Below are 27,423 nucleotides of genomic sequence, written 5' to 3'. Positions count from 1 at the left end.
TATTTTCAATACACACATTTCAACAACAAAAAAGGTGATGCGCCTCTTTTATTATATACTTAAAAAATGACACAACTTCTTCATTTCAATGCTCAAGTTACGTTGCCACTCATTGGCCAGTTTTCTCTGCGTTCATTGGTAAACCATTATGTCAATCAAAATAAGTAGATCAATCATTGGCTTAAAAGAGCCTTATGGGCCCTCCCTTCTGCTAGCTCTGTGAAGGAATACTTCCGCTAGGCCACCATGCCCTCCGGAAGTTAGTTTGTTTTATTCGTACACTGTCGAAAGCACCGGAGTGAGACTGAAAGGTGGACTAACCAAGTCAAAAAAACACGGTGTCCGACGAAGACCGTGTAAAAAGAGTCTAAACAACTGTCTATTGTTAGAGCCGATCCATTGCTACGAGAAAGCCATTTAGAATTTTCCCCGAACCCTAGTGTCTAACCCCTCAAGTCCTCTGGGGCCAGACGAAGCGAGGCGGGAGGTGATGGAGCCTTCACCGGCAAAGGGGAAACCACAGGGTCGCCTATTGGTGTCCACGACCCTGGACGCAAAAGATGAGCTGGAGGAGGTAGGGCTACTATAAAACATTCTCAAGAAGCTTTGCTACATCATACGAACATCTGTTCAACCATACAGCACGTTATAAAACATTCACTACAAAGACACGGAACCATTTTTTACAACATAGCCTGTATGTTGCTAGCTAGCTATCATTCAGCAAGTTTGGTTACTAATTCGAAATTGCATTTTATAGCCTGGCATGTGTATGTTTGCAGTACGTATTTTCGCTCTGTTGACGTGAGTTTAAATGATGGGGAATCCTGCAGAATTTAGGGTAGCATTTAGCATGCTATTTTGGTAAACATAGATGAGCCCGTGCACATGCGCAAAACTCATCATACACATAAAGTACCTTTTCTGACAACTCTTGTAGTGATCCTTCCCTTAAAAAAAATCAAGAGCCTAACCCCCACACGGTTAAGGCATTTTCATACAGTAGCTAGCTCAATTGACAGTGATCATCGTTCTGTTGTTGTTTGTGTGCAGCCTTTCTGTGTGATTTGTGTGTATGATTTCTCTGACTTGTTGTGCCCATGTGTTTTAGTGTGCTGTGTTCTTTGTGTGGCATCTTGTGTGTGTTTCTGTCTGTGTGTGTGTATGCCCACATTGTGAATTGTGAACAATTAGGCCTATCTATGCTTCTGGGTGTCTTTCTGTCTTTGTGGTTAACATTCCTTTTTTTGTTGTGTTCATTAGCGGTTGGAGAGGTGTGTGGCGATCGTCACTTCATTGACAAATGGCCTGTCGGAGCGTGAAGCCAACGATGCTATCACAGCTAACGTGAGTCCCTCGCCCTCTCACTAATAGTCCACCACCATGGGATGGGACCCTGCATACTAGAATATGCAGATGAGATGTAGCTACTTACATATTTTAGTTGAGCCTTAGGCTCTACATTAGATTAGTTGTATAGCACATGATTGAATTGAATCTAATAGAATGTGACTATGGTCAGAGTCATCGGCAATTGATCTGATCTGTTCTCCTACACATTTCTGCAATGCCCTTTGTAAATGTTAGACCTCAAAGGATGTGACACATAAGCTACATAAGCATATTGAGATGTGTAAGATTATACAGTATGCTACTTGTAGGCTAGGTGAGAACTTCTCCTACAAGCCCAAACTTTGATGGCGAAATAGGCCAGGGACTCAAATGTAGTGACAACTCCAATAAAATAATGATTTGCATGGCACTCTTATGTTTTTCAATAAAGTTATTAGGAAACAGCTCTAAATGTATTGTGATTTGTGACATGTACTATTAAACTCAACACAACCTAATATCATTACAATGCAAAGCAATACACAGTTAGCTTAATTTCTCAATTAAAATTACATTTCATCAAAATAATTTCAGGAATGCCAATCTTACCTGTCTCTCACTACAAAAACAATTTCAAGACAATCTGAGATGGTGGTTGTCATGGCCTGCTGAAATGACAAGGAATGTAAGATGTTGAATTGAATAGGTTCAAGTTACATGAAGCCCTAATACGGCTGAAGCACCCTTCATCAACACCATGATAATGGAGGCTACAGCCCCATCAAATGACATTTTATTTGTCACATGCTTCATAAACAACAGGTGTAGACTAACAGTGAAATGCTTACTTTACGGGCCCTTCCCCACAATGCAGAGAGCGAGAGAAATAATAATAAATTACACATACCTTGGTCAGGGATAGTTTACATGGTATGATATATTGTCCTCATCTCCTCCCTTCTCTAGGTGTGTAAAGGGCCACAGCAGCACGAGGAGGTGTGTCTGGGACTCTTCGCTCTGCTGCTCACAGAACCCTCACAGGCACAGAGGGTAAGGCCTCATTACTACCATATACATGATCATTATCATACTTCATATCATTATCAAACACGTTACCATTTCATATGATCATTATGGTTGCCAAGTCAGACGGAGCTCATTTCGGGTTGATTCAACATGTTTACATCTTAGTCTAATTTCGTTATTGCCTTTTCAAAATACCCTGGAATAGTTTTCCTGTTCGCCGGAAGTCGAAAGCCAATTCTGGGAGACTCCGGGTCAAACCAGGAGTGTCGGAAAGCTCTCATGATCATGTCTCCATTGATTGCATTCACTATACACACAGCAATATTTATACACACCTCACATGGTTTGAATTAGCTTACATAGTGACTCTTGTGAGTGCACTAAAAATAGTGTGCTGTTATCAACACCCTAATACCTTGAATACTTTAGGCTGCAGGATATGTGAATGGAATTATAGACTCCAAATACCCTACCACCCAGTGTTGTAAAGTACTTCAGTAAAAATACTTTAAAGTACTACTTAAGTTGTTTTTTGGCGTATCTTTACTATTACTATTTATATTTTTGGCAACTTTTACTTTTACTCTATACATTTTCCCTGACACCCAAAAGTACTCGTTACAATTCACAAACTTCTTAGCAATTCCATTTACTTTTGATACTTAAGTACATTTAAAACCAAATACTTTTAGACTTTACTCAAGTAGTATTTTACTGGATGACATTCACTTTTTAATGGGGTAATTTTCTTGTTTCAAATCTTTTTTATTGAACACACACAAGAATGGTGTATAGGTATACAAGACAGGTATACAATTCTTATCTAAACATAAAAGAGCAGACAGGAACAACAAGACCCAGAGTTCTAGGTACAAAACAAACAAATACAAAACGAATACAAGACATACAGAACAGGGACATGTAGAAAGAAAGAGGGTAGATGTCACCCCCCCCCCTTCTTTCCCCCCTTTATCCCCTTGAGTATCTTTACTTTTACTCAAGTATGACGATTGAGTACTTTTCCCACCACTGCTACATACCAATCTATACATATTTACATTTACATTTAAGTCATTTAGCAGACGCTCTTATCCAGAGCGACTTACAAATTGGTGCATTCACCTTATGACATCCAGTGGAACAGCCACTTTACAATAGTGCATCTAAATATTTTAAGGGGGGGGGGGGGGGGTGAGAAGGATTACTTTATCCTATCCTAGGTATTCCTTAAAGAGGTGGGGTTTCAGGTGTCTCCGGAAGGTGGTGATTGACTCCGCTGTCCTGGCGTCGTGAGGGAGTTTGTTCCACCATTGGGGAGCCAGAGCAGCGAACAGTTTTGACTGGGCTGAGCGGGAACTGTACTTCCTCAGTGGTAGGGAGGCGAGCAGGCCAGAGGTGGATGAACGCAGTGCCCTTATTTGGGTGTAGGGCCTGATCAGAGCCTGGAGGTACTGAGGTGCCGTTCCCCTCACAGCTCCGTAGGCAAGCACCATGGTCTTGTAGCGGATGCGAGCTTCAACTGGAAGCCAGTGGAGAGAGCGGAGGAGCGGGGTGACGTGAGAGAACTTGGGAAGGTTGAACACTAGACGGACTGCGGCGTTCTGGATGAGTTGTAGGGGTTTAATGGCACAGGCAGGGAGCCCAGCCAACAGCGAGTTGCAGTAATCCAGACGGGAGATGACAAGTGCCTGGATTAGGACCTGCGCCGCTTCCTGTGTGAGGCAGGGTCGTACTCTGCGGATGTTGTAGAGCATGAACCTACAGGAACGGGCCACCGCCTTGATGTTAGTTGAGAACGACAGGGTGTTGTCCAGGATCACGCCAAGGTTCTTAGCGCTCTGGGAGGAGGAAACAATGGAGTTGTCAACCGTGATGGCGAGATCATGGAACGGGCAGTCCTTCCCTGGGAGGAAGAGCAGCTCCGTCTTGCCGAAGTTCAGCTTGAGGTGGTGATCCGTCATCCACACTGATATGTCTGCCAGACATGCAGAGATGCGATTCGCCACCTGGTCATCAGAAGGGGGAAAGGAGAAGATTAATTGTGTGTCGTCTGCATAGCAATGATAGGAGAGACCATGTGAGGTTATGACAGAGCCAAGTGACTCAGTGTATAGCGAGAATAGGAGAGGGCCTAGAACAGAGCCCTGGGGGACACCAGTGGTGAGAGCGCGTGGTGAGGAGACAGATTCTCGCCACACCACCTGGTAGGAGCGACCTGTCAGGTAGGACGCAATCCAAGCGTGGGCCACGCCGGAGATGCCCAACTCGGAGAGGGTGGAGAGGAGGATCTGATGGTTCACAGTATCGAAGGCAGCCGATAGGTCTAGAAGGATGAGAGCTAGCTTTAGCGGTGCGGAGCGCCTCCGTGATACAGAGAAGAGCAGTCTCAGTTGAATGACTAGTCTTGAAACCTGACTGATTTGGATCAAGAAGGTAATTCTGAGAGAGATAGCGGGAGAGCTGACCAAGGACGGCACGTTCAAGAGTTTTGGAGAGAAAAGAAAGAAGGGATACTGGTCTGTAATTGTTGACATCGGAGGGATCGAGTGTAGGTTTTTTCAGAAGGGGTGCAACTCTCGCTCTCTTGAAGACTGAAGGGACGTAGCCAGCGGTCAGGGATAAGTTGATGAGCGAGGTGAGGTAAGGGAGAAGGTCTCCGGAAATTGTCTGGAGAAGAGAGGAGGGGATAGGGTCGAGCGGGCAGGTTGTTGGGCGGCCGGCCGTCACAAGACGCGAGATTTCATCTGGAGAGAGAGGGGAGAAAGAGGTCAGAGCACAGGGTAGGGCAGTGTGAGCAGAACCAGCGGTGTCGTTTGACTTAGCAAACGAGGATCGGATGTCGTCGACCTTCTTTTCACATACACCTCAAACACTTCACAAATGTTCATGCTAAACTCTGAAGCCTCACTGTCCTTGTCAGTATTTATGGCTTTCACGCAACAAACATCACACACAGTACAGACACTCATATTTATTACACCCTCACACAACACTATAAATACACACACTGCAGCCTCCTAAGCCACTGTGTGTGATTACAAGTATCACCCACATTTTATGCACATCTCACTTCCTCTAACACCACTATTGTGTGTGTGTGTGTGTGTGTGTGTGTGTGTGTGTGTGTGTGTGTGTGTGTGTGTGTGTGTGTGTGTGTGTGTGTGTGTGTGTGTGTGTGTGTGTGTATATATCTCATCATAAGGTGTAATGATAATCTACAGTCTGAATTTTTTTCTTTTATATATATATATATACAGTCTGAAAAATATATATATTATTATTATTATTTTGTTTTTCAGACTGTAGATTATCATTACACCTTATGATGAGACATGAACATTTCCACCGTAAGGTTCTGTAGAATGGGGCTGTTGGGTAAATCTATAGAAATGATTTATAGAATGGTGAAGTTCTGATCCAGAGTCTGCTGTAATGGTTAGCCCTCCAGACTCCGGACCACATATCACCCTGACAATATGGCTACTAATCCCATCTCCTTCCTGTCTGTCTTCCTCTATCCGTCTCCCCTATACATTCTGACTTTCACTGTCCATATATATATATATCATTTTTATTATTATTTTTTATAGAAGTTCACCATTCTTAAAAAATATATATATATTTTTTAAAGAATGATGAACTTCTATAATATTCCTGTGGGGCCTCTAAATCCTTGTCACCTGAACATGTTTGACTGGGTGCCCAATTGAATCCACATTACAGTATTTATACATAGCCCCTATTGATGCACAAAGCTGTTCGTTATCACACTGTGTTGTATGTACACTGTACGGTATGTCCATATGCTGCAAAGCAAATGAGCCTTTCGTCATATAACACATTTGTATTCTCCACTCTACCTGGATAAGAGCGCCTGCTAAATGACTTAAATGTAAATGTACCCTCCTCAGTGCTACAGGGACCTGACCCTGGTGAATAGGGACGGCATGAACGTGATCCTGATCAAGATCAACCAGATCCTTATGGAGAAGTTCCTCAAGCTGCAAGACGTGTGCCGCACACAGGTCAACAGTTTGTCTCCGTGTAGAAAAGGCAGAAACGGTTTCTGTGCTCTCAATTTTAATGAGCTTTATTGACACAAAATACACATATAGATTTTGATGTTTTCTAATGAGTAAGTGATTGGCTAATGACCCCCCCCCTCTCTCTCCTTTCAGTTGGTGTGGTTGGTGAGGGAGCTGGTGAAAAGTGGCGTAATCGGAGCGGACGGCATCCTCATGACCCTTATGAAGCAGATTGCAGGTTTGTCCATTCACCATGTGCACTGTTGGTTTCACTGCTTTGAGATGCAGAGCAATTCTTTCTGCCAATGCACAAAGTAGTGTCTTGTCTTGTTTCACCGTTGCTCAAAATGGCTTCCTCGCCTTTTTGTTTCTTTTTTTTATCTGTGTGTTGGTTTGCTTGATTGAGCAGCTGTGTGGCTTTTCTTCTGTGTCCAGGAGGAGATATCACCAATAAGAACCTGTGGCTGGCGGAGAATGTGCTGGACATAGTGGTAGAGCAAAGGTGTGTTGGCAAGTGGAGTTCAACAGGAAACACTCTTTCACTACCGTATTGTCATGTAATAAAAGTCCAACTGGATCATAGGGCAAAAACATATCTCACACAATATATATTTTTTTTATAATCTCATGCTTTGAAGTAGGCTCATAACATATGAGAAAGGGCTTACCAAGAAAAACTTCCAAAAGGACTACATTTGAGGCAGAAATTCAACAGAAATCAGTCTCTGCTTTTTGTTGTTGAGTGCTCCAACTCTTTTCTGCCTCAAGTTAGTCCTTTTGGAAGTTTTCCTTGGTCAGCCCTTTTCGTGATTGTTGCTATTGAGCACCTCTCTGTTCCTTTTTTTGCTCAACATACTCACACTTTGTGGAAGTTTGGACTCATCTGGTTTACCATACAACAAACCCACGAGAACTACAATCATCTCCATCTCTTTTTTTTTCTTTTCTTTTTTTCTCAGAGAGTGGGTGCTGAAGAGTGGCATGCTGATAGCCATGTCAGTGTACACCTACCTGCGCCTCATCGTGGACCACGGCACCCCGGCACTGCTGGTCCTCAGACAGAAGGAGGTGGACTTCTGTATCGGCCTGCTTCGAGAGAAGGTGAGGGAGGGATGTAAATGTGATCAGGGAGGTAAGGAGAAGAGCAATATAGTATGGGATTGTGGGAGGAGTACATTTCAAGGTTGGAAGGAGGGAGAGGAAAGCAGGTGGAGTATAGTTAAGCTAAATCCCTGAGGGGGGGCAGAATTGGCGTGAAGATGCCTATGGATTCTTGATGGAAGGGGGACTGATAAGAAAGAGGATTCATGTCAAATTCTATATGCCCAAGAACACAGACTGTTATTATACTGTAGCTAGGTTTGACATGGAGGAATTTCCACAGCAATGAAGTAATTGAATGAGTAATGACATTTTCCTCTCTCTCCTTTACCCTCGTCCCTGTCTAGTTTATGGAGTGTTTTATCATTGGGAGAGACCTGGTGCGTCTGCTGCAGATTGTGGCCCGGATCCCGGAGATGGAGCTGCTGTGGAAAGACCTGCTCCACAACCCCCAGGCCCTGAGCCCTCAGTTCACTGGTAAGGGTAAGAGAGTGTCGCTCAGCACGGGGGGGCATGTGTCTGAGAGACTCGTGGCTCAGTTCTAAATCTCTCTCTTTCTCGCTCCTTCTCCGTCTGGTTCTACAGGCTTGCTGCAGCTCCTGACCGCTCGCACATCCCGGAAGTTCCTGGCTTGTCGCCTCACACCAGACATGGAGACCAAGCTGCTCTTCATGACCTCCAGGGTAAACACACACACACACACACACACACACACACACACACACACACACACACACACACACACACACACACACACACACACACACACACACACACACACACACACACACACACACACACACACACACACACACACACACACACACACACACACACACACACACACACACTATAATACTTCTCAGAACAGTACAAACACATGTATAGTACATGCATATGCACATTCCTTTATGCCTATCCTGTCCCTCTCTCCCTGTAGGTGCGTTTTGGCCAGCAGAAGCGATACCAGGACTGGTTCCAGAGACAATACCTGTCCACGGCAGAGAGCCAGTCGCTGCGCTGCGACCTGATTCGCTACATCTGCGGCGTTGTGCACCCATCCAATGAGGTGTTGAGCTCCGACATCCTGCCCCGCTGGGCTATCATTGGCTGGCTGCTCACCACCTGCACGGTAAGGGGCGGGGCAAAGATGGCTAGCACTTTATTTTGCACTTATGCCAATTATGATTTCCTGTCTGTTAATTAAGTAGACAATAAAGCTTTTTAAATTTTAATTTACCTAGTATTTACAGCTATTTAACTGGACGTTACCCATAAATAACATTGTTAAATAGTAATCACATTGTAATAAATACATTTTTCTTACTTACATCTTCAGTCTAACGTGGCGGCCTCTAACGCCAAACTGGCCCTGTTCTACGACTGGCTCTTCTTCAGCCCAGAGAAGGACAGCATCATGAACATAGGTAAGACGGGGGGAGGGCAGAAAACTCCACCTGTATCTCTTCATGTAAGGGGCCAATGTGCTCAACCAAATGTATAGAAGTAGGACAACATGTTTTTGGGTGCTGGGTTAGTGGTATATTAGAATAACGGAAACAGAGTTTACAAGATGGACGCCTTTCTGCTATCACCTTCTCTCTGCCACAGTATGCACTGTTTTCTCTTCCCTTTCTGTTTTCATGGTTTACCCATCCATTCTCTCTTCCCCCTCCCTCTCTCAGAGCCGGCCATCTTGGTGATGCACCACTCCATGAAGCCTCATCCAGCCATCACTGCCACTCTCCTGGACTTCATGTGTCGGGTGAGTGGATGCACACAGTACACAATGGAGCTCATTCATATCACTTAGCTATGGTGAATTTGCTGTTGTTTTTTTTTAGCTATTCAAAGTGGAATAGACTTTGTTGACACGTGCTTCATGCTCCGTGTGTTAGCAAAGCATTAGAGAGTGAAGAGGTGTTTTTACATTTGCTGCAGTGTTCACCCGTTTGGTCTGACTTGGGAAACGAGTGGTAAATTTACAGCAGTGGGGAAGTTTAATGGCAACTTTATTTAGTGTTCATCATGCCATGCTTTAGAGATCTTAGTTGTGTGGTATTTTGGCCTCAGATGTTTGACCCATCTCCTCTTTTGACCCCTTCTTGACTTCAGTTGATCCTACTCTGTTTTGCTCTCTTTTCTTCACCTGCTCCTCCTCTCTCTCTCCCTCGCAGATCATCCCTCACTTTTTCCCCCCTCTGGAAGGCCAGGTGCGTCAGGGAGTCTTCAACTCTCTCACCTTCATCATGGAGAAAAGAGTGCTGGCGTGAGTCTCTCTCATGCATACATGCACACACCACCGCCATCATAGGATATATTTGACCATAGACCTTGTCACAGTTATGCATAAACAAATGTAATATTATATTTCAATTGAACCTATATTTTTGATCCAATGATTTTGGTATTGTCAGTGATTTAGTTATTTTATTCCATTTTGTGTCCGTGGATCTTCATCAGCCTTATTGTAACCACATATATGTCTGTCTTTTCCTCCCTCAGTCACCTAGCCCCACTCTTTGACAACCCCAAACTGGACCGGGAGCTGCGCTCCATGCTGAGGGAACGCTTCCCAGAGTTCTGCAGTTCCCCCTCACCCCCCACAGAGGGAAGGGATGAAGGTACAAATGAAAGTAATGAAACTTTTATTTATTAACATGAATGAATGAATAAATCAACACTGTTGGTGGTCCTTAAAGAGGAATTTCTTTACACAGCTCATTACAGTTACAGACATGCAAAATAAACATCCCTCATCTGCAACCATCCTCCCCCGGGCATGTACAATAACACTAATCAATATTGTCAGGTTGGGAATCATAAAGAAGCAACCTTTGAATCGTGCTTTATGATATTGGTAGAGTTGAAATGGCCTCTTTCTAGCAACAGCTGGGAAACTAGACCTTGTCTTTTGAATAGACTCTAGTCCCTAGAGCTCAGGCTGTTGTGGCTTCTTGAACAGGAACTGTAAAGTAGAGCATTTTCAATTCAATATGACTTTATTGAATTGTATTGGGGTGCAACTGACAGTTTAAAACGTGAATTGCCCCCATTAAATATCGCATGATTAAATAATTGATCCTAGTGTTAATGTTTAACTACTTTGAATAAGGTTAATCAGGAAAATTGTGTGTGTGTTTTTGGAGGGATATATCTAGCTAAGCTGTTATTCGTGTTACCTTTATCTGAGAAACTTCTGTTTCCTTGCCTCTACTCTACAATGCCGTCTAATCACCCTTCGCTCATCAGTGAAAATGGAGGAGTCTGTTTCCTTGGAGATGGACAATCATGTGTTGCTGGACAAGGAGGGCGGTTGCTATGACAACACAGAGGCTGCCTTCAGCGACGATGAGGAGGAGATTAACAACAAGGGTGAGGGTAAGGAAGGACTCATTTTATTACTGCACTCAACCCATATAATAGATACTGTGTTATAACCACCAGACTCTCAACACTTAAATTGGTACAATCTATTCCACTGCATTTTACACCAAATGACCTCTAACGTGATCTAGCCTGGTCCCAGATCTGTTTGTGCTGTCATGCCAACTCCTATGGATGACAATGACCATAGGAGTTGGATAGACAGGCCTGGCCCCTCTCTGTTTGGGCTATCACTAGCATAATCTGAACTCTGATTATCACCACATTAGATTAGTTTTGCTTTCACCCCCCCTTTCAACATAGATCAGCAGCTTAATACATTAACACTGCTTTTAGCTTCGATGAAACCAAATCAGAAACTTGAATGTGAAAGCAATTTAGAAACCCCAAAACCAATTCAAAAGACTGGAAACATATTAGGGCCTCAATCTCACTCTGCTTCTTACTCATCCGCTTCAAGTCATTGGCTGACCTCTCATTTTGGTTATTACAGGAAATAAAAAGCGGGAGTTCCGATTCCACCCAATCAAAGAGGCCATTATTGAGGAGCCCGCTGACATCACTCCCTACGTGGACCAATTGGACGACATGATGAAGGAGAAGGTGTTGCAGTTACAGAAAGGAAGGTCAGTTGAGTGGATGTGACTTGACAATGCATCTCGCATCATAACATTATTTGTCTAACAAGCAAGCACACTCCATTTCATTCAATTCAATTAGCGTGATTGGCGTAAGACATTACCAAAGCAAACATATAGGAATATATATATATTTTAATTCATTGCCGCTTTTGACACTCAATCTTTCACATTCACTGACATTCTCAGTCAGATCCTCAGTCACACGTGCCCGATCCCAAATCAAGACCTCGGAGAGCTACTGGGTGCGAAGTCTTTTGTTCCACCCAGGCACTAATGCACTTGTTTCCAGCTATTCATGGTCCTCTTCACTTTCGACCTTGATTATTTCAATCGGGTGGGTTACCGTGGGGTTAGAACAAAGGCTTTGCACGCCCAGTAGCTGTTCACGACCAGTGTTGGAGATCCCTGCTCTTCCTGTTCACACTGTTAGCTTACGTATAGAAAGAGGAGGCGTTGACAATAATGCCGTTCGCTTCACGCCTCTGCCAAGCTCACTAGTAGGTTGGGTTGTTTCTGCCATTTTCCGTCCATTGATTTGAGTTGATTTGGAGAGCCGCTTTCATACTTCATCTCTCAGCCTCCCCCAATCACTCCCATTGCTGTCGTTGCTGATTGCAACAACATTGGTGATTGCAGCCCTGGAAGTCTTTTATTCTAAATGGGCTCGTTAATAATGATTTCCTTTCCCATCTGTCCCCCCAACAGTGACACTGAGACACATTGTGAAGTCATGCAGGAGATCGTGGATCTGATCTTGGAGGTGAGTGAACTAAAAGAATAAGGTCGTCTGAATAACATGGGCTTAAATCCAGATATTTATTGGGGGTCATCATACACTGAGTGTACAAAACATGAAGGACACCTCTTAAATATTGAGTTGCACCCCTGCCCTTTTGCCTTCAGAACAGCCTCAATTCGTCGGGGCATGGACTCCGCAAGGTGTTGAAAGCGTTCCACAGGGATGTTGGCCCATGTTGACTCCAATGCTTCCAACAGTTGTCAAGTTGGCTGGATGTCCTTTGGGTGTTGGACCGTTCTTGATTCCTGTGTGTAACTGTTGAGTGTGAAAAACGCAGAAGCTTTGCACCTACTACCATTTTGTCTTGCCCATTCACCCTCTGAAGGGCACACATACACAATCAATTGTATCGTCTCAAGGCTTAAAAATCTTTCTTTAACCGGTCTCCTCCCCTTAATCTACATGGATTGAAGTGGATTTAACAAGTGACATGAATAAGGGATCATAGCTTTCACGTGGTCAGTCTGTCATGGAAAGCGCAGGAGTTCTTAATGTTTTGTACACTCAGTGTATCTCTTGTGGGGGGAAATGAGAATTCTCTGTGTTTTATTGATGTTCCCGCACGCCCTCTCTTGCTCGCTCGCCCTCTCTTGCTCGCTCGCCCTCTCTCTCTCGCCCTCGCTCTCTCTCAGGAGGACTTTGACTCAGAGCAGATGTCAACTCTGGCCTCCTGTCTGGCCGAGCTCTTCAAGGGCCACTTCAGAGGAGACGTGCTTCCCGACGAGATCACAGAAGAGTAAGTGTGTGTGCGGCCTCTGCCTTACATTTGTGTATACATGAGAGGATTTAAAAAAATGTATTTTAAAATATTAACTGAGTGTTCGTTTGTTCCCAGGTCGCTGGAGGAGTCTGTGTGTAAGCCTGTGTGCCTGGTGTTCAGGAACCTGTGTCAGATGCAGGAGGACAACAGTGGCTTCTCAGTGCTGCTGGAGATGCTGGCGGAGCTCTACCAGAAACAGCCCAAGATCGGCTACCACCTGCTTTACTACCTCAAGGCTAGGTGAGGGCACTGGGCCCAACACACTGCTTAGCATTAGCTTTAAAAATGAATGAGGACCCCTTGGCTTCAGGGAGGCTGAGCGAGTCGTGCATTAGAGATTTTGTTGTCTGCCTGAAGTTACTGATTATCTAGCTCCTTTCCTATAACCGTGCACTTTTTTAGTTTCTCTAATGCTGCTGGTAATGCTCCTTCTACCGCGATAAAGCTGTCATTGGAGACATGAGTCTGTACACATTTTTGCCATCTAACGGCTCCGTAGGTTTAACATCATTTGATCTAGTGTTGTTGCACCATTGTTTGGTCGTAGCTGAAACCTAGTTCTAACATTGTTGTAACATCGTCTCCCACCACAGTAAAGCGGCGATGGGGAAGATGAGTCTGTATGAGTCTTTTGCCCAGGCCACAGCGCTAGGAGACCTGCACACCTGTCTGATGATGGATATGAAGGCCTGCCAGGAGGACGACATCAGGCTCCTTTGCTATCTCACACCATCCATCTACACTGAGGTACACGCAAACACCATCTTCAAAGATGGACTTTTCCCAACTGTTGTTGTGTTACAGGCTGAATTTAAAATGGGTTCAATTGAGATTTTGAGTCACTGGTCTACTCACAATACCCCATAATGTCAGTGGAATTATGTTTTAGGAAATGTTTACAAATGAAAAGCTGAAATGGCTTGAATCAGGAAGTATTCAACCCTTTTGTTATGGTAAGCCTAAATAAGTTCAGGAGTAAAAATGTCACACGGACTCACTCTGGGTGCAGTAATTGTGTTTATCATGATTTTTAAATGATTACCTCATCTCTGTACCCCACACACACAATTATCTGTAAGGTCCCTCATTTGAGCAGGGAATTTCAAACACAGATTCAACCACAAAGACCAGGGATGTTTTCCAATGGTTTGCAAAGAAGGGCACCTATTTGTAGATGGGTAAAACAAAGCAGACATTAAATATCTCTTTGGATGGTGTATCGATACACCCAGTCACTACAAAGATACAGGCGTCCTTCCTAACTCAGTTGCCGGAGAGGATTTCACCATGAGGCCAATGGTAATTGGAGATAACTGAGGATTGTTCAACAACATTGTAGCTACTCCACAATACTAACATAAATAAGAGTGAATAGAAGACATTTTTAAACATGTAGCAAAGATATGAACTTTTTGTCCTGAATACCAAACGGTATGTTTGAAGCAAATCCAGCATGACACATCACTGAGTACCACTCTTCATATTTTCAAGCATGGTGGTGGCTGCATCATGTTATGGGTATGCTTGTCATCGGCAAGGACTTGAGTTTTTCTTTTAGGGTAAAAATAAACAGGTATAATCCTAGAGAAATTTGGTTCAGTCTGCTTTCAAGTAGACACTGGGAGACAAATTCACCTTTCAGCAGGATAATTACCTAAAAGACCAAATATACACTGTTGTTGCTTACCAAGATGCCATTGCATGTTCCTGAGTGGACTAGTTACAGTCTTGAAAATGGCTGTCTAGCAAGAGACTTGGAAATGGCTGTCTAGCAAGAGACTTGAAAATGGCTGTCTAGCAAGAGACTTGGAAATGGCTGTCTAGCAATGATCAAGAACCAACTTGACAGAGCTTAAGTTTTTAAAATTATTATTATTATTCACCTTTATTTAACCAGGTAGGCTAGTTGAGAACAAGTTCTCTTTTACAACTGCGATCTGGCCAAGATAAAGCAAAGCAGTGTGACACAGACAACAACACAGAGTTACACATGGAGTAAACAATAAACAAGTCAATAATGTCTATATACAGTGTGTGCAAAAGGCATGAGGAGGTAGGCAAATAATAGGCCATAGGAGCGAATAATTACAATTTAGCAGATTAACACTGAAGTGATAAATGAGCAGATGATGATGTGCAAGTAGAGATACTGGTGTGCAAAAGAGCAGAAAAGTAAATAAAATAAAAACAGGATGAGGTAGGTAGATTGGGTGGGTAAATATTGTACAATCCAAGTGTGCAAATCTCTTAGACACTTACCCATAAAGACTCACAGTTCTAATCACTGCCAAACATGTCTTGACTCAGGGGGTTGAATACTTATCTAATCAAGATATATCAGTGTTTTATTTTCCTTAAATTATGTTCCGTTAGAATTCTTCTTTGACAAAAAATGACCATTTAAATCCATTTTAATCCCACTTTAACACACCAAAATGTGGAAAAGGTCAAGGGGTGTGAATATTCCTCAGAAAGTATTCAGACCCCTTCCACTTTCCACATTTTATTATGTTACAGCCTTATTATAACATTTGTTAAATAGTTTTTTTCTTCTCTAGGATTATACCTGACAATTTTGGAAATGTATTAAAGATAAACTTCTTATTTTCATAAGTATTCAGACCCTCTGCGATGAGACTCGAAATTGAGCTCAGGTGCATCCTGTTCCCATTGATGATCCTTGATGTTTCTACAACTTGATTGGTGTCCACCTGTGGTCAATTCAATTGATTGGAAAAGCACACACCTGTCTATATAAGGTCTCAAAGTTTCCATGAGTTCGAAGGAATTGTCCGTAGAGCTCAGAGACAGGATTGTATCGAGGCACGGATCTGGGAAAGGGTACTAACAAAGATTGAACTATTTGGCCTGAATGCCAAGCATCCATGTCTGGAGGAAACCTGCCACCATCCCTACGAGGAAACCTGCCACCATCCCTACGAGGAAACCTGCCACCATCCCTACGAGGAAACCTGCCACCATCCCCCCTATGGTGGTGGCAGCATCATGCTTAGGGGATGTTTTTCAACTGCAGGGACTGGGAGACTAGTCAGGATCAAGGGAAAGATCAACGGAGCAAAGTACAGAGAGATCCTTGATGGAAACCTGCTCCAAACCGCTCAGGAACTCAGACTGGGGCGAAGGTTCACCCTCCAACAGAAGAACAACCCTAAGCACACAGCCAAGACAATGTAGGAGTGGCTATTGGGATCAGTCTCTAATTGTCCTTGAGTGGCCCAGCCAGAGCCCGGACTTGAACACGATATAACATATCTGGAGAGACCTGAAAATAGCTGTGCAGCAACACTCCCCATCCAACCCGACAGCGCTTCAGAGGATCTGCAAAGAAGAATGGGAGAACCTCCCCAAATACAGGTGTGCCAAACTTGTAGCAACATAGAAGACGCGAGGCTGTAATCGCTGCTAAAGGTGCTTCAACAAAGTACTGCGTAAAGTGTCTGAATACTTATGTAAATGTGATCTATAGAAAAAATATATACATTTGCTAAAATGTATAAACCTGTTTTTGCTTTTTCATTGTGGGGTATTGTGTGTAGATTTAAACCATTTTTTACAAAAAATAAATTTTAGAATAAGGCTGTAACTTAACAAAATGTGGAGAAGGTCAAGGGGTCTGAATACTTTCCAAATGTACTGTATATGTTGAGGTCTAGACCATCTCATTTACATTTAAAAAAACACACTCATTCACCCAACACACTCTAGCATACCACCGTTTGACTGCTGATTATCTCCCTCCTCTCTCTGTAGTTCCCAGATGAGACATTGCGCAGCGCAGAGCTACTCAACATGATTGTAGCTGTCATCGATTCAACACAGGTAATTCAACCACACTCACACAAAAATATGCAGTACTGCATAGTATTTTTCTCCTTCAACCCTCCCATCTCACTCCCTCCATCTCTCTTTGTTTCCTTTTTTTCAGCTGCAGGAGCTGATGTGTCATGTAATGATTGGCAATCTGGTGATGTTCCGCAAGGACTCTGTCCTCAATATCCTCAGTGAGTCACGTATAACGTCAGACACACACACTCATATACTGGCACACACACCCAGACTTAAAAACACAGACTCGTAGTGCTCGTGTCTGCTGAATGTTGTCAGTCTCCGTATTGTATGAACTGTGTGCTTGTGTCTCACTGTATGAAATATTGTTTACAGTCCAGTCTCTGGATTGGGAGACGTTTGAGCAGTACAGCACCTGGCAGCTCTTCCTGGCCCACAGCATCCCACTGGAGACCATTATCCCCATCCTGCAGCACCTAAAGTACAAAGGTGAGACACACACACACACACACACACACACACACACACACACACACACACACACACACACACACACACACACACACACACACACACACACACACACACACACACACACACAAAGGCCTAGACACTGCTCTCCACTATTCTTAGCTAAATCACTAAGACTGTTGACCCCCTTACACTCGTGGAAATTGACCTGTATAGATGGGGCCAAGTTTAAATGTTTCCAACAGAAGAACCTCACAAGTCATATGCATGACCATGGCAGCAATTGAAATAACTTTTTGGGGGTGGGGTAATTATCAGATGATGATGATGATGATGATGGTGAGGACACAACAGTTAACCTTACACAAGACTGAATCCAAATATTTCAATGTTGATTTTATGTGCATTTTACACTTGCTGTACTTTTCACAATATTTGTCAATAACAACATCTCATAATACTCTGGATACGTTCAGTGACATAATAAGAATATTCATTGACATTTTGGAATAGATAAGAAAAAACGATGCCGAAGATTTGAGTGAGAGGTCTAACTGGTGTCGTCACGTGGTCACACATCTCTCCAAACCATGCACAAGTTCCTAAGTAATTTCAATGCACTTTTACGACTGAAGGAAGATCCTTCAACTGTAAGGTGTTTTTTGAGCGCTCTTAGCTTTGCCATCGTGGAACTGAAGAAGGCACCATTGTAGTTTTTTTGTTTGGAACACAGCCCTTCGTCCCCACCATCACATCTTGGTTGGTCATCAATCGACAAAATAATTGAAAAAAACATGCTCATCTTATTTTATAATATACATTGTTTAAAACGGCCAAGTTCTATTCACAATGGTATTCAGTTGGTAAGAGACAGACATTCCGTAAATACTAGGAATAGATTGTCCACCATCTATGCGTTATCCAGACAGAAAAAAGAAATGGGCAAAAGAACATTTCGATTTAGAGCAATAAAGAAATGGAATAAATTAACTGAGCAAACTAGAAACCTTTCAATATATAAGTTTAAACATTATTTAAAAACAATTTAAATATAGTATATAGAAATGTTGTGGGACTATAGTAGATGAGGAATCAATATTTTTTTAGATTGAGTATTTATTGGGTCATTATTCTAGTGTATTATCTATGTTTGTAATAGTGTGTTATATGTGAACGTGTGTTTGTATTATAAATTGTATTTTAATGTTAAGGACTCTTGGAAGATTAGTCCAGATGGGGACTAAAAGAGATCCTAATAAAATAAAATAAAATCACACATAAACATTCCATTATTAATCGCAATCTGTATCAGGTAGGCATCATTGAAAAGCTTTTTCTATTGCCAACATGGCTATCTAAGTTATAATCAAATTTACAAGCCCTTAACCAACAATGCAGTTCAAGAAATAAAGTAAAGAAATTATTTACTAAATAAATCAAATAAAAAGTAACACAATAAAATAACAATATTGATACAGGGGGTGCCGGTGCCGAGTCATTGTGTGGGGGTACAGGTTAGTCGGGGTAATTCGTACATGTAGGTTGGGGTAAAGTGACTAAGCATAGTTAATAAACAGTGAGTAGCAGCAGTGTAAAAACAAAGGGGGGGGGCAATGTAAGTAGTCTGGGTGGCCATTTGATTGTTCAGCAGTCTTATGGATTGAGGGTAGAACCTGTTAAGGAGCCTTTTAGTCCTAGACTTGGTGCTCCGGTACCGCTTGCCGTGCAGTAGCAGAGAGAACAGTCTATGACTTGGGTGACTGGAGTCTTCAACAATTTTTTGGGCCTTCCTCTGACACCACCTAGTATATAAGTCCTGGATGGCAGGAAGCTTGGCCCCAGCAACGTACTCTGCTGTATGTACTACCTTCTGTAGCACCTTACGGCCGGATGCCGAGCAGTTGCCATACCAGGCGGTGATGCAACCGGGGCTCCCGAGTGGCGCAGCGGTCTAAGGCACTGCATCTCAGAGCTTGAGCAGACACCCTGGTTCGAATTCAGGCTGTATAACAACTGGCCGTGATTGGGAGTCCCATAGGGTGGTGCACAATTGGCCTAGCGTCGTCCGGGTTTGATCTTAACTGACTTGCCTAGTAAATAAAAGTTCATTTTAAACCGGTCAGTTTGCTCTCGATGGTGAAGCTGTAGAACATTTTGAGGATCTGGGGACCCATGCCAAATATTTTCTCCTGAGGGGGGGAAAGGTATTGTCGTGCCCTCTTCACGACTGTCTTGGTGTGTTTGGACCATGATCGTTTATTATTGATGTGAACGCCAAGGAACTTGAAACTCTCGGCCCGCTCCACTACAGACCTGTCGATGTGAATGGGGGTGTGTTCGGCCCTCCTTTTCCTATAGTCCACAATCATCTCCTTTGTCTTGCCCATGTTGAGGGAGAGGTTGTTGTCCTGGCACCACCTGGTCTTTGACCTCCTCTGCTGTTGTGTCGTCAGCAAACTTAATGATGTTGTTGGAGTCGTTCTTTGCCACGAGTCGTGGATGAACAGAGAGTACAGAAGGGGACTAAGCATGCACTCCTGAAGCGACCCACTGTTGAGGATGAGGGTGGCAGATGTGTTGTTGCCTACCCTTACTACCTGGGGGTGGCCCGTCAGGAAGTCCAGGATCCAGTTGCAGAGGAAGGTGTTAGCTTCGTGATGAGTTTCGTGGGCACTATGGTGTTGAACGCTGAGCTGTACCCATGAATAGCATTCTCACAGGTGTTCCTTTTGTCCAGGTGTGAAAGTGTTGTTTGAAGTGTGATTGAGATTGCCTTATCTGTGGATCTGTTGGAATTGTAGTGGGTCTATGGTTTCCGTAATGATGGTGTTTGTTGTGAGCCATGACCAGCCTTTCAAAGCACTTCATGACTAACCGAAGTGAGTGCTACAGGGTGTTAGTCATGTAGGCGGGTTACCTTTACTTTCTTGGGCACAGGGACTATGGTGGTTTGCTTGAAACATGTAGGTATTACAAACTTGGTCAGGGAGGACACTTGATGCGCACATTCTGAGTGACTGTCCAGGTAATCTGTCTGGCCCGGCAGCCTTCTGAATGTTGACCTGTTTAAAGGTCTTGCTCACACCTGCTACGGAGAGCGTGATCATAGTCGTCCAGAACAGCTGGTGCTCTCATGCATGCTCCAGTGTTGCTTGCCTCAAAGTGAGCATAAAACGCATTTAGCTCATCTGCTAGGCTCGCATCACTAGGCTCTGGGGAGCTCGCGGCTGGATTTCCCTTTGTAGTCTGTAATAGTTTGCAAGCCCTGCCACATCCGACGAGCATCAGAGCCGGTGTAGTGGGATTCAATCTTAGTCCTGTATTGAAGCTTTGCCTGTTTGATGGTCAGTCTGAAGGCATAGCGGGATTTCTTATAAACTCAGTGCGGATATTGCCTGTAATCCATGGCTTCTGGTTGGGATATGTACTTACAGTTACTGTGGGGACGACATCATCAATGGACTTATTGATGAAGCCGGTGACTGAGGTGGTCTACTCCACAGTGCCATTTGATGAATCCCAGAACATATTCCAGTTTGTGCTAGCAAAACAGTCATATTTGTCAAACGGAGGGCAAGTGAGTGCTTTGTATGCATCTCTGTGTGTGGAGTAAATGTGGTCTAGCGTAGAGGTCGACCGATTATGATTTTTCAATGCCGATACTGATTATTGGAGTACCAAAAAAAGCCGATGCCGATTAATTGGCTGATTTTTGTGTGTGTGTGTGTGTGTGTGTGTGTGTGTGTGTGTGTGTGTGTGTGTGTGTGTGTGTGTGTGTGTGTGTGTGTGTGTGTGTGTGTGTGTGTGTGTGTGTGTGTGTGTGTGTGTGTGTGTGTGTGTGTGTGTGTGTGTGTGTGATGACAATTACAATACTGATTGAACAATTAACACTTTTTTTATTTTAACTTAATATGATACATCAATAAAATCAATTTAGTCTCAAATAAATAATGAAACATGTTCAATTTGGTTTAAATAATGCAAAAAGTGTTTAAGAAGCAAGTAAAAGTGTGATATGTGCCATATAAAAAAGCTAACATTTAAGTTCCTTGCTCAGAACATTAGAAAATATGAAAGCTGGTTGTTCCTTTTAACATGAGTCTTAAATATTCCCAGGTAAGAAGTTTTCGGTTGTAGTTATTATTGGACTATTTCTCTCTATACCATTTGTATTTCATATACCTTTGACTATTGGATGTTCTAATAGGTACTTTAGCATTGCCAGCCTAATCTCGGGAGTTGATCGGCTTGACGTCATAAACAGCGCAATGCTTGAAGCGTTGCGAAGAGCTGCTGGCAAACGCAGGATTATGTTAAGATTGATTGTTTTTTATAGGATAAGTTTAATGCTAGCTAGCACCTTACCGTGGCTCCTTGCTGCACTCGCATTAGAGGTAGTCAGCCTGTCATGCAGTCTCCTCCTGGAGTGCAATGTAATCGGGCCATAATCGGTGTTCAAAAATGTTGTTATGAAAACTTGATATCGGCCCTAATTAGTCGGCCATTCCGATTAATCGGTCGACCTCTAGTCTAGAGATTGTTTTTCCCCCCTCTGGTTGCACATGTGACATGCTGGTAGAAATTTGGTAAAAAGGATTTAAGTTTGCCTGCAGTAAAGTCCCCGACCACAAGGAGCACCGCTTCTGGATGAGCATTTTCTTATTTGCTTATGGCCTTATACAGCTCGTTGAGTGTGGTCTTAGTGCCAGCATCGGTTTGTGGTGGTAAATAGACGGCCACGAAAAATATTGATAGCGTAACTTATGATAAACTGTAGACCACACTATCTCAGGCGAGCAATGACTCGGGGAAACATAAGATATTACAGTTTTTAATGTCCCGTTGGTAGGATAATCTTGAGCAGAAATCATCCAGTTAATTCTCCAATGATTACACGTTGGCCAATTGAACAGATGGTAGAAGCAGGTTACCCACTCGCCAACGAATTCTCAAAAGGCACTCAGATCTCCGCCCCCTGTATTTCCGTCTTTTCTTCACGCGAATGACGGTGATTTGGGCCTGGTCTCGTAGAAGCAGTATATCCTTCGTGTCATTCTGATTAAATAAATAATATTTGTCCAGATCGAGGTGAGTAATTGCTGTTCTGATATCCAGAACCTCTTTTTGGTCATAGTAGACGGTACCAGCAACATTATGTACCAAATAAGTTTAAAAACAATGTGAAAAAACACACGAACAGCAAAGTTGGTTAGGAGCCCGTAAAACGGCAGCCATCCCCTCCAGCACCATTATAAAAAAATGACGTCTTAGTGTTAGGCTTTCAAAAGTCACTTCAGACAATCAGATGGTCATTTTAGTGCGCATAGAATGTCATGAGTGAATTGAAGTGTGTGTGTTCTGCGGAAAATGTTCTCTACAATATGACAAACCGGCTCTTTCTGTTCAGGACAACCCAGGGTATAACGCATGTCATCCTGTGGTTCAAACATAGCGATCATAAATGTTGACACTGTAAATGACATGACTTTTCAAATATGGATATGTGAAGTGCACATTTGGACTTACAGGGGCATTTCCCTCACTCAGACAACACGTGTAAAAGTAGCCCAATTATTGGGGTGGGCATCTTCTTGTTGCGCACGGTGCTCAAGTTTGTACTGGCTGTCAGTCAAAACCCACAGTGCTGTGAAGCGGAGAACCTGAGTTCTGACATGTATAGCGTGTTAATATTATGTTAATAGCTGACAGTTAAGCTACTACCGGCTTATCTTTAGAATATTTCAGCTGGGTATGCTATTGACCTTCACTAAAATGTGTTAATGTTTCTACACTATTCTTTCATGATATTACCACTGGCATAATATGCTCATGTTGTATCTCTTCCTTTCCAGAACACCCAGAAGCACTCTCCTGTTTGCTGTTGCAACTACGCAGGGAAAAGTAAGCTATAGTTATGGGTACATATCTCTGCAAATGAATAAAAACAAGATGACAGTGGAACCAGAACTGATCCCTGTGGTGCTCCTTCCCACTTTAGGCCCAGTGGGGAGATGGTGAAGATGGTGCTCAGTCGGCCCTGCCACCCGGAGGACCAGTTCACCACCAGTATCCTGCGCCACTGGGCGGCCAAGCACGACGACGTCCTGGGGGAACACATCAAGGCCCTGCTCATCAAGAACAACAACCTGCCACGCAAACGCCAGAGGTGACTACGAGTCCACTGCTTTCCATTTTTAAAGAGATGGAGTTTTTACCCCAATCTTAATGGTTTTCTTCACCTTCAGAGAAGATCTTTGATGTTACGTCAATCCACTGTTTGGATATTGCTAATGTTGGCATCCAATTGTGTATTGGTTCGCTACACGTTCTAAAGTAGCTGACACTTACACCATATATACAAAGTATGTGGACACCCCTTCAAATGAGTGGATTCGGCTATTTCAGCCACACCCACTGTTGACAGGTGTATAAAATCAAGCACACAGCCATGCAATTTCCATAGACAAACATTGACTTTCAACGTGGCGGCGTCATATGGATGCCAAAGTCAGTTTGTCAAATGTCTTCCCTGCTAGAGCTGCCCTGTCAACTGTAAGTGCAGTTATTGCGAAGTGGTAGGCCACACAAACTCACAGAACGGGACTGCCGAGTGCTGAAGCACATAAAAATGGTCTATCCTCAGTTGCAACACTCACTACCGAGTTCCAAACTGCCAATGGAAGCAACGTCAGCACAACAACTGTTTGTCAAGAGCTTCATGAAATGGGTTTCAATAGTTTAGCAGCTGCACACAAGCCTAAGATCACCATGCACAATGCCAAGAGTCGGCTGGAGTGGTGTAAAGCTCGTCGCAATTGGACTCTGGAGCAGTGGAAACGCATTTTCTGAAGTGATGAATCACGCTTCAGTCTGGCAGCCCGACGGACGAATCTGGGTTTGTTGGATGGCAGGAGAACGCTACCTGCCTCAATGCGTAGTGCCAACTGTAAAGTTTGGTGGATGAGGAATAATGATCTGTTTCTTATGGTTCGGGCTAGGCCCCTTAGTTCCAGGAAGGGAAATCTTAATGCTACAGCATACAATGACATTCTAGGCTTCCTACTTTGTGGGAGGCCCTTTCCTGTTTCAGCATGACAATGCCCCCGTGCACAAAGCGGGGACCATACAGCAATTCTTTGTCGATGTCTGGAAGAACTTGACTGGCCTGCACAGAGCCCTGACCTGAACCCCATCAAACACCTTTGGGGTGAATTGGAATGCTGACTGCTAGCCAGGCCTCATCGCCCAACATCAGTGCCCGACCTCCCTAGTGTTCTTATGGCTGAATGGAAGCAAGTCCCGGTAACAATGTTCCAACATCAAGTGGAAAGCCTTCCCAGTAGAGTGGAGGCTGTTAAAGTAGCAAAGGGGGACCAACTCCATATTAATGCACATGATTTTGGAATGAGATGTTCAACGAGCAGATGTCCACATACTCTTGGTCATATAGTGTACTTCGATTCAACCTATAGCGCAACACTTTCACTCCAGAAGATCTGTGTTCGACTTAGAATTTAATATTTTTCGACAGAACTGTTTCCAAAGATTTAAAGGAGACCTTTTCATACTCGTGTTCCATGCATTGTTTACTTCACCATTTATTTTCTCGAGGTAAGGAAAACAATTATCATTGGTGTAATAGTCTTAATCTCTAACTGAAGACACACATGGGTTTAAATGCTTCAGAATGGTGTTCTAGTGTTTCTGTTCATTGACGTGAGCTTTTGGTGATTTTAACTACACTGCAAATAGCCTGAGTGATCACCCATGGTCTTGATTATAAGTTGGTTGTTTAAATGCTGGGCTGGAACAAAAGCCTGCACACTGTGTTGATGACCGTTAGGTTAAAGCCTGGTCACAGTAGTGTTCCTGTTCACTGGAGTGTTTTATTGCCTGTGTGTTTCCCCCAGTCTGCGTAGCTCCAGCAGTAAACTGGCCCAGCTGACTCTGGAACAGATCCTGGAGCACATGGACAACCTGAGGCTGAACCTCAGCAACACCAAGAACAGCTGTGAGACACACACAAACTGTTTTACTATTCTAAAACACATCTCTCCTGCAATAGCAACAAACTAACACCACCTTATACACTTACCTTAGTATCCCCCAAACACATGTCTAACCCAGTGATAAGTACCGTACCGTGAACTCTGACCCTTCTATCTGTGTGTCCCCAGTCTTCACACAGACACCCATCCTGCAGGCACTGCAGCACGTCCAGGCCAGCTGTGACGAGGCCCACAAGATGAGGTGAGACCCCAGACTCTCTTCCTGTCCTCAGAGGATCATTTAAAGCCTATGAATAACGCAGTTACTAGGAGTGTCCTATAGGGGTTTAAGAGTATGACAGGATTGTAAATGTGTCCCCTCTTTCTGTCTCTGCCACTCAGATTCAGCGACCTGTTTTCATTGGCAGAGGAGTATGAAGAGCCCTCCTCCAAGCCTCCCAAGTCACGACGCAAGGCCCCCGCTTCCTCTCCGCGGTCGCGTAAGGGAGCGGCCACCCCTGTTAGCAACGAGGAAGAAAGCGCATCCAGCAGTGCCTCAGTAGGTCCTCCTATAACCACTTCCTGTTTAGAGACTCTGTGTTAAGTCCCATAACCTTTTACACTCCAGCACCAGGGTTAGATTTAGGTTCTATTAATTGCTGATTAACAGAACCTAAACTGTTAATCAGGAACTATTTTGTGTCTCTCTCAGCTGTGTAATTATAGATATTTCGGTCTCCACTTGTTCCTCAAACCTCCTTTTTATTTCCACCCCTACTCCAGGAGGAAGAGGACTCTAAACCCAAAGCTCCCAAGAGGAAGAGGAAAGGCTCATCTGCGGTGGCCTCGGACAGCGACTGAGAGCCCCACAACCAACCCGCTCCCACCTGCCATAGTGACATCCCCGAAGACAGGACCATCAGCCAACCAGCTTCTCCAAACCACAGAGGAAACCCCACCCCCAGAGACACTCAACAAGAGGGGGCGGGACTCCTCCACGTGGACTCTAATGCTACTGGCCGGAGCCATGGAGACGCTCTTCCTCTCCTCTCACTGGTCATTGGCTGCTTTGTGTCAGTTGGTCTGGCTGGATTGGTCAGGGGGGGCATTCCAAAGTGCTCGAGAAGCGAGGGGAAATGCCAGTCGCCGTGGCACAGACTGACAGAAATACTGTTACCAGACCATCTGTGTCCTTGAGGAAAGGATTACATGACTAGACTTATGATGTTTAGGGGGAGAGAACGTGTTGCCCTATTGTCACTTAGTGGTCCGCCTATCACAATGCACTTGGAGACATCAAACCGACAAAGCATTTTATAAGCCATGGCCATGATGACCGACCAACCAGCAAGACCATCCAGTCCAGTCAATTTTAACAGAGGCACATGTGGAAGGTTAGGTTTAGGCGACTCATCCTGTTCCTAGAAAGAAAAGTCACCTCTGTCACAATCCCACCCCCCCAGAAAGACAAAAAAGAAAAATCCTTCCTGCATCTGAAAAAAACTTTAACTATTGGTTGATAAACATACCTGTCGCCTGTTCCTGTTCACTCTTCATTTCTGATTGGCCAGAAGCGAGAACATGGACACACATACACACTCTCTCTCATTGGATCATTTTAACCACAGATGGTTGGACTGTATGCGAGGTCAGAAATAAAGACTGTATGAATGGAGGAGCCAGAAGTAGTCGCTGAACTTTTTAATGGAAATGTCTTTCTACTGAACTATTTTCATAAAAAAGGTCATAACTATGTTAAATGATTATGATATTAATAAAAAAAGGGCTAAAAAATAACTGTGGTGTGGAGATATAGTCTTATGTCATGTGTTTGACTATTATCTTTTAAATAAGAAATTGAATGTTGCATGTTAAGTATGATTCAGGCTTATGGTTGAGTTTTCACACTGCAGCACAGCTCACACCAGTCAATGCTGTAACACTACCCAGGACATTACTGGAGTACCCTTCTGCTTAGAGATGTCTCATAATGTAGGCTATTTAATTATCTGGCTAAGTTTAGCAGTAGCTATTTAAACTAATCTGGACCGTAGATGAGTTTCTCCAAAACAATACAAATGAAAAT

The 27,423-nt window shown here is 43.6% G+C and overlaps 1 protein-coding gene across 5 annotated transcripts; it reads left to right on the top strand.

Moving 5' to 3' along the window:
• The first annotated feature begins 230 nt into the window (after positions 1-230).
• LOC124013124 (integrator complex subunit 3) lies at positions 231-27,134 on the top strand. Of its 5 annotated transcripts, none has more exons than XM_046327302.1 (29): positions 231-574; positions 1,264-1,347; positions 2,299-2,382; positions 6,270-6,383; positions 6,537-6,621; positions 6,819-6,885; positions 7,343-7,484; positions 7,832-7,961; positions 8,070-8,167; positions 8,425-8,616; positions 8,824-8,911; positions 9,170-9,249; positions 9,662-9,753; positions 9,990-10,108; positions 10,737-10,859; positions 11,365-11,497; positions 12,218-12,272; positions 12,944-13,047; positions 13,147-13,311; positions 13,665-13,818; positions 16,843-16,911; positions 17,018-17,093; positions 17,254-17,367; positions 23,202-23,250; positions 23,348-23,515; positions 25,260-25,360; positions 25,527-25,599; positions 25,740-25,896; positions 26,121-27,134. In XM_046327302.1, the coding sequence occupies exons 1-29, from the start codon at positions 491-493 to the stop codon at positions 26,196-26,198; spliced, it is 3,078 nt and encodes a 1,025-aa protein (XP_046183258.1). In that variant the 5' UTR covers positions 231-490; the 3' UTR covers positions 26,199-27,134. The 5 variants fall into 5 exon arrangements, with proteins under 5 accessions (XP_046183258.1, XP_046183255.1, XP_046183257.1 ...); XM_046327299.1 differs by having other exon boundaries at positions 9,990-10,120; positions 10,737-10,865; XM_046327301.1 differs by having other exon boundaries at positions 7,832-7,967; positions 10,737-10,865.
• The last annotated feature ends 289 nt before the right edge of the window (positions 27,135-27,423 follow it).

Source organism: Oncorhynchus gorbuscha, linkage group LG24 (genome assembly GCF_021184085.1).
Source record: "Oncorhynchus gorbuscha isolate QuinsamMale2020 ecotype Even-year linkage group LG24, OgorEven_v1.0, whole genome shotgun sequence".
Lineage (NCBI taxonomy): Eukaryota > Metazoa > Chordata > Actinopteri > Salmoniformes > Salmonidae > Oncorhynchus > Oncorhynchus gorbuscha.
Note: the sequence above shows the minus strand (reverse complement) of the source record. Positions and strands in the feature narration are given on the sequence as shown.

Bases quoted from the DNA above. Each gene is read 5' to 3' on its own strand.
- LOC124013124 (XM_046327298.1), top strand. From the start codon at position 491: ATGGAGCCTTCACCGGCAAAGGGGAAACCACAGGGTCGCCTATTGGTG. The intron at 11,498-12,217 runs GTCAGTTGAGTG...TCCCCCCAACAG, and splicing joins TTGCAGTTACAGAAAGGAAG to TGACACTGAGACACATTGTG. The intron at 25,897-26,120 runs GTAGGTCCTCCT...CCCCTACTCCAG, and splicing joins GCGCATCCAGCAGTGCCTCA to GAGGAAGAGGACTCTAAACC.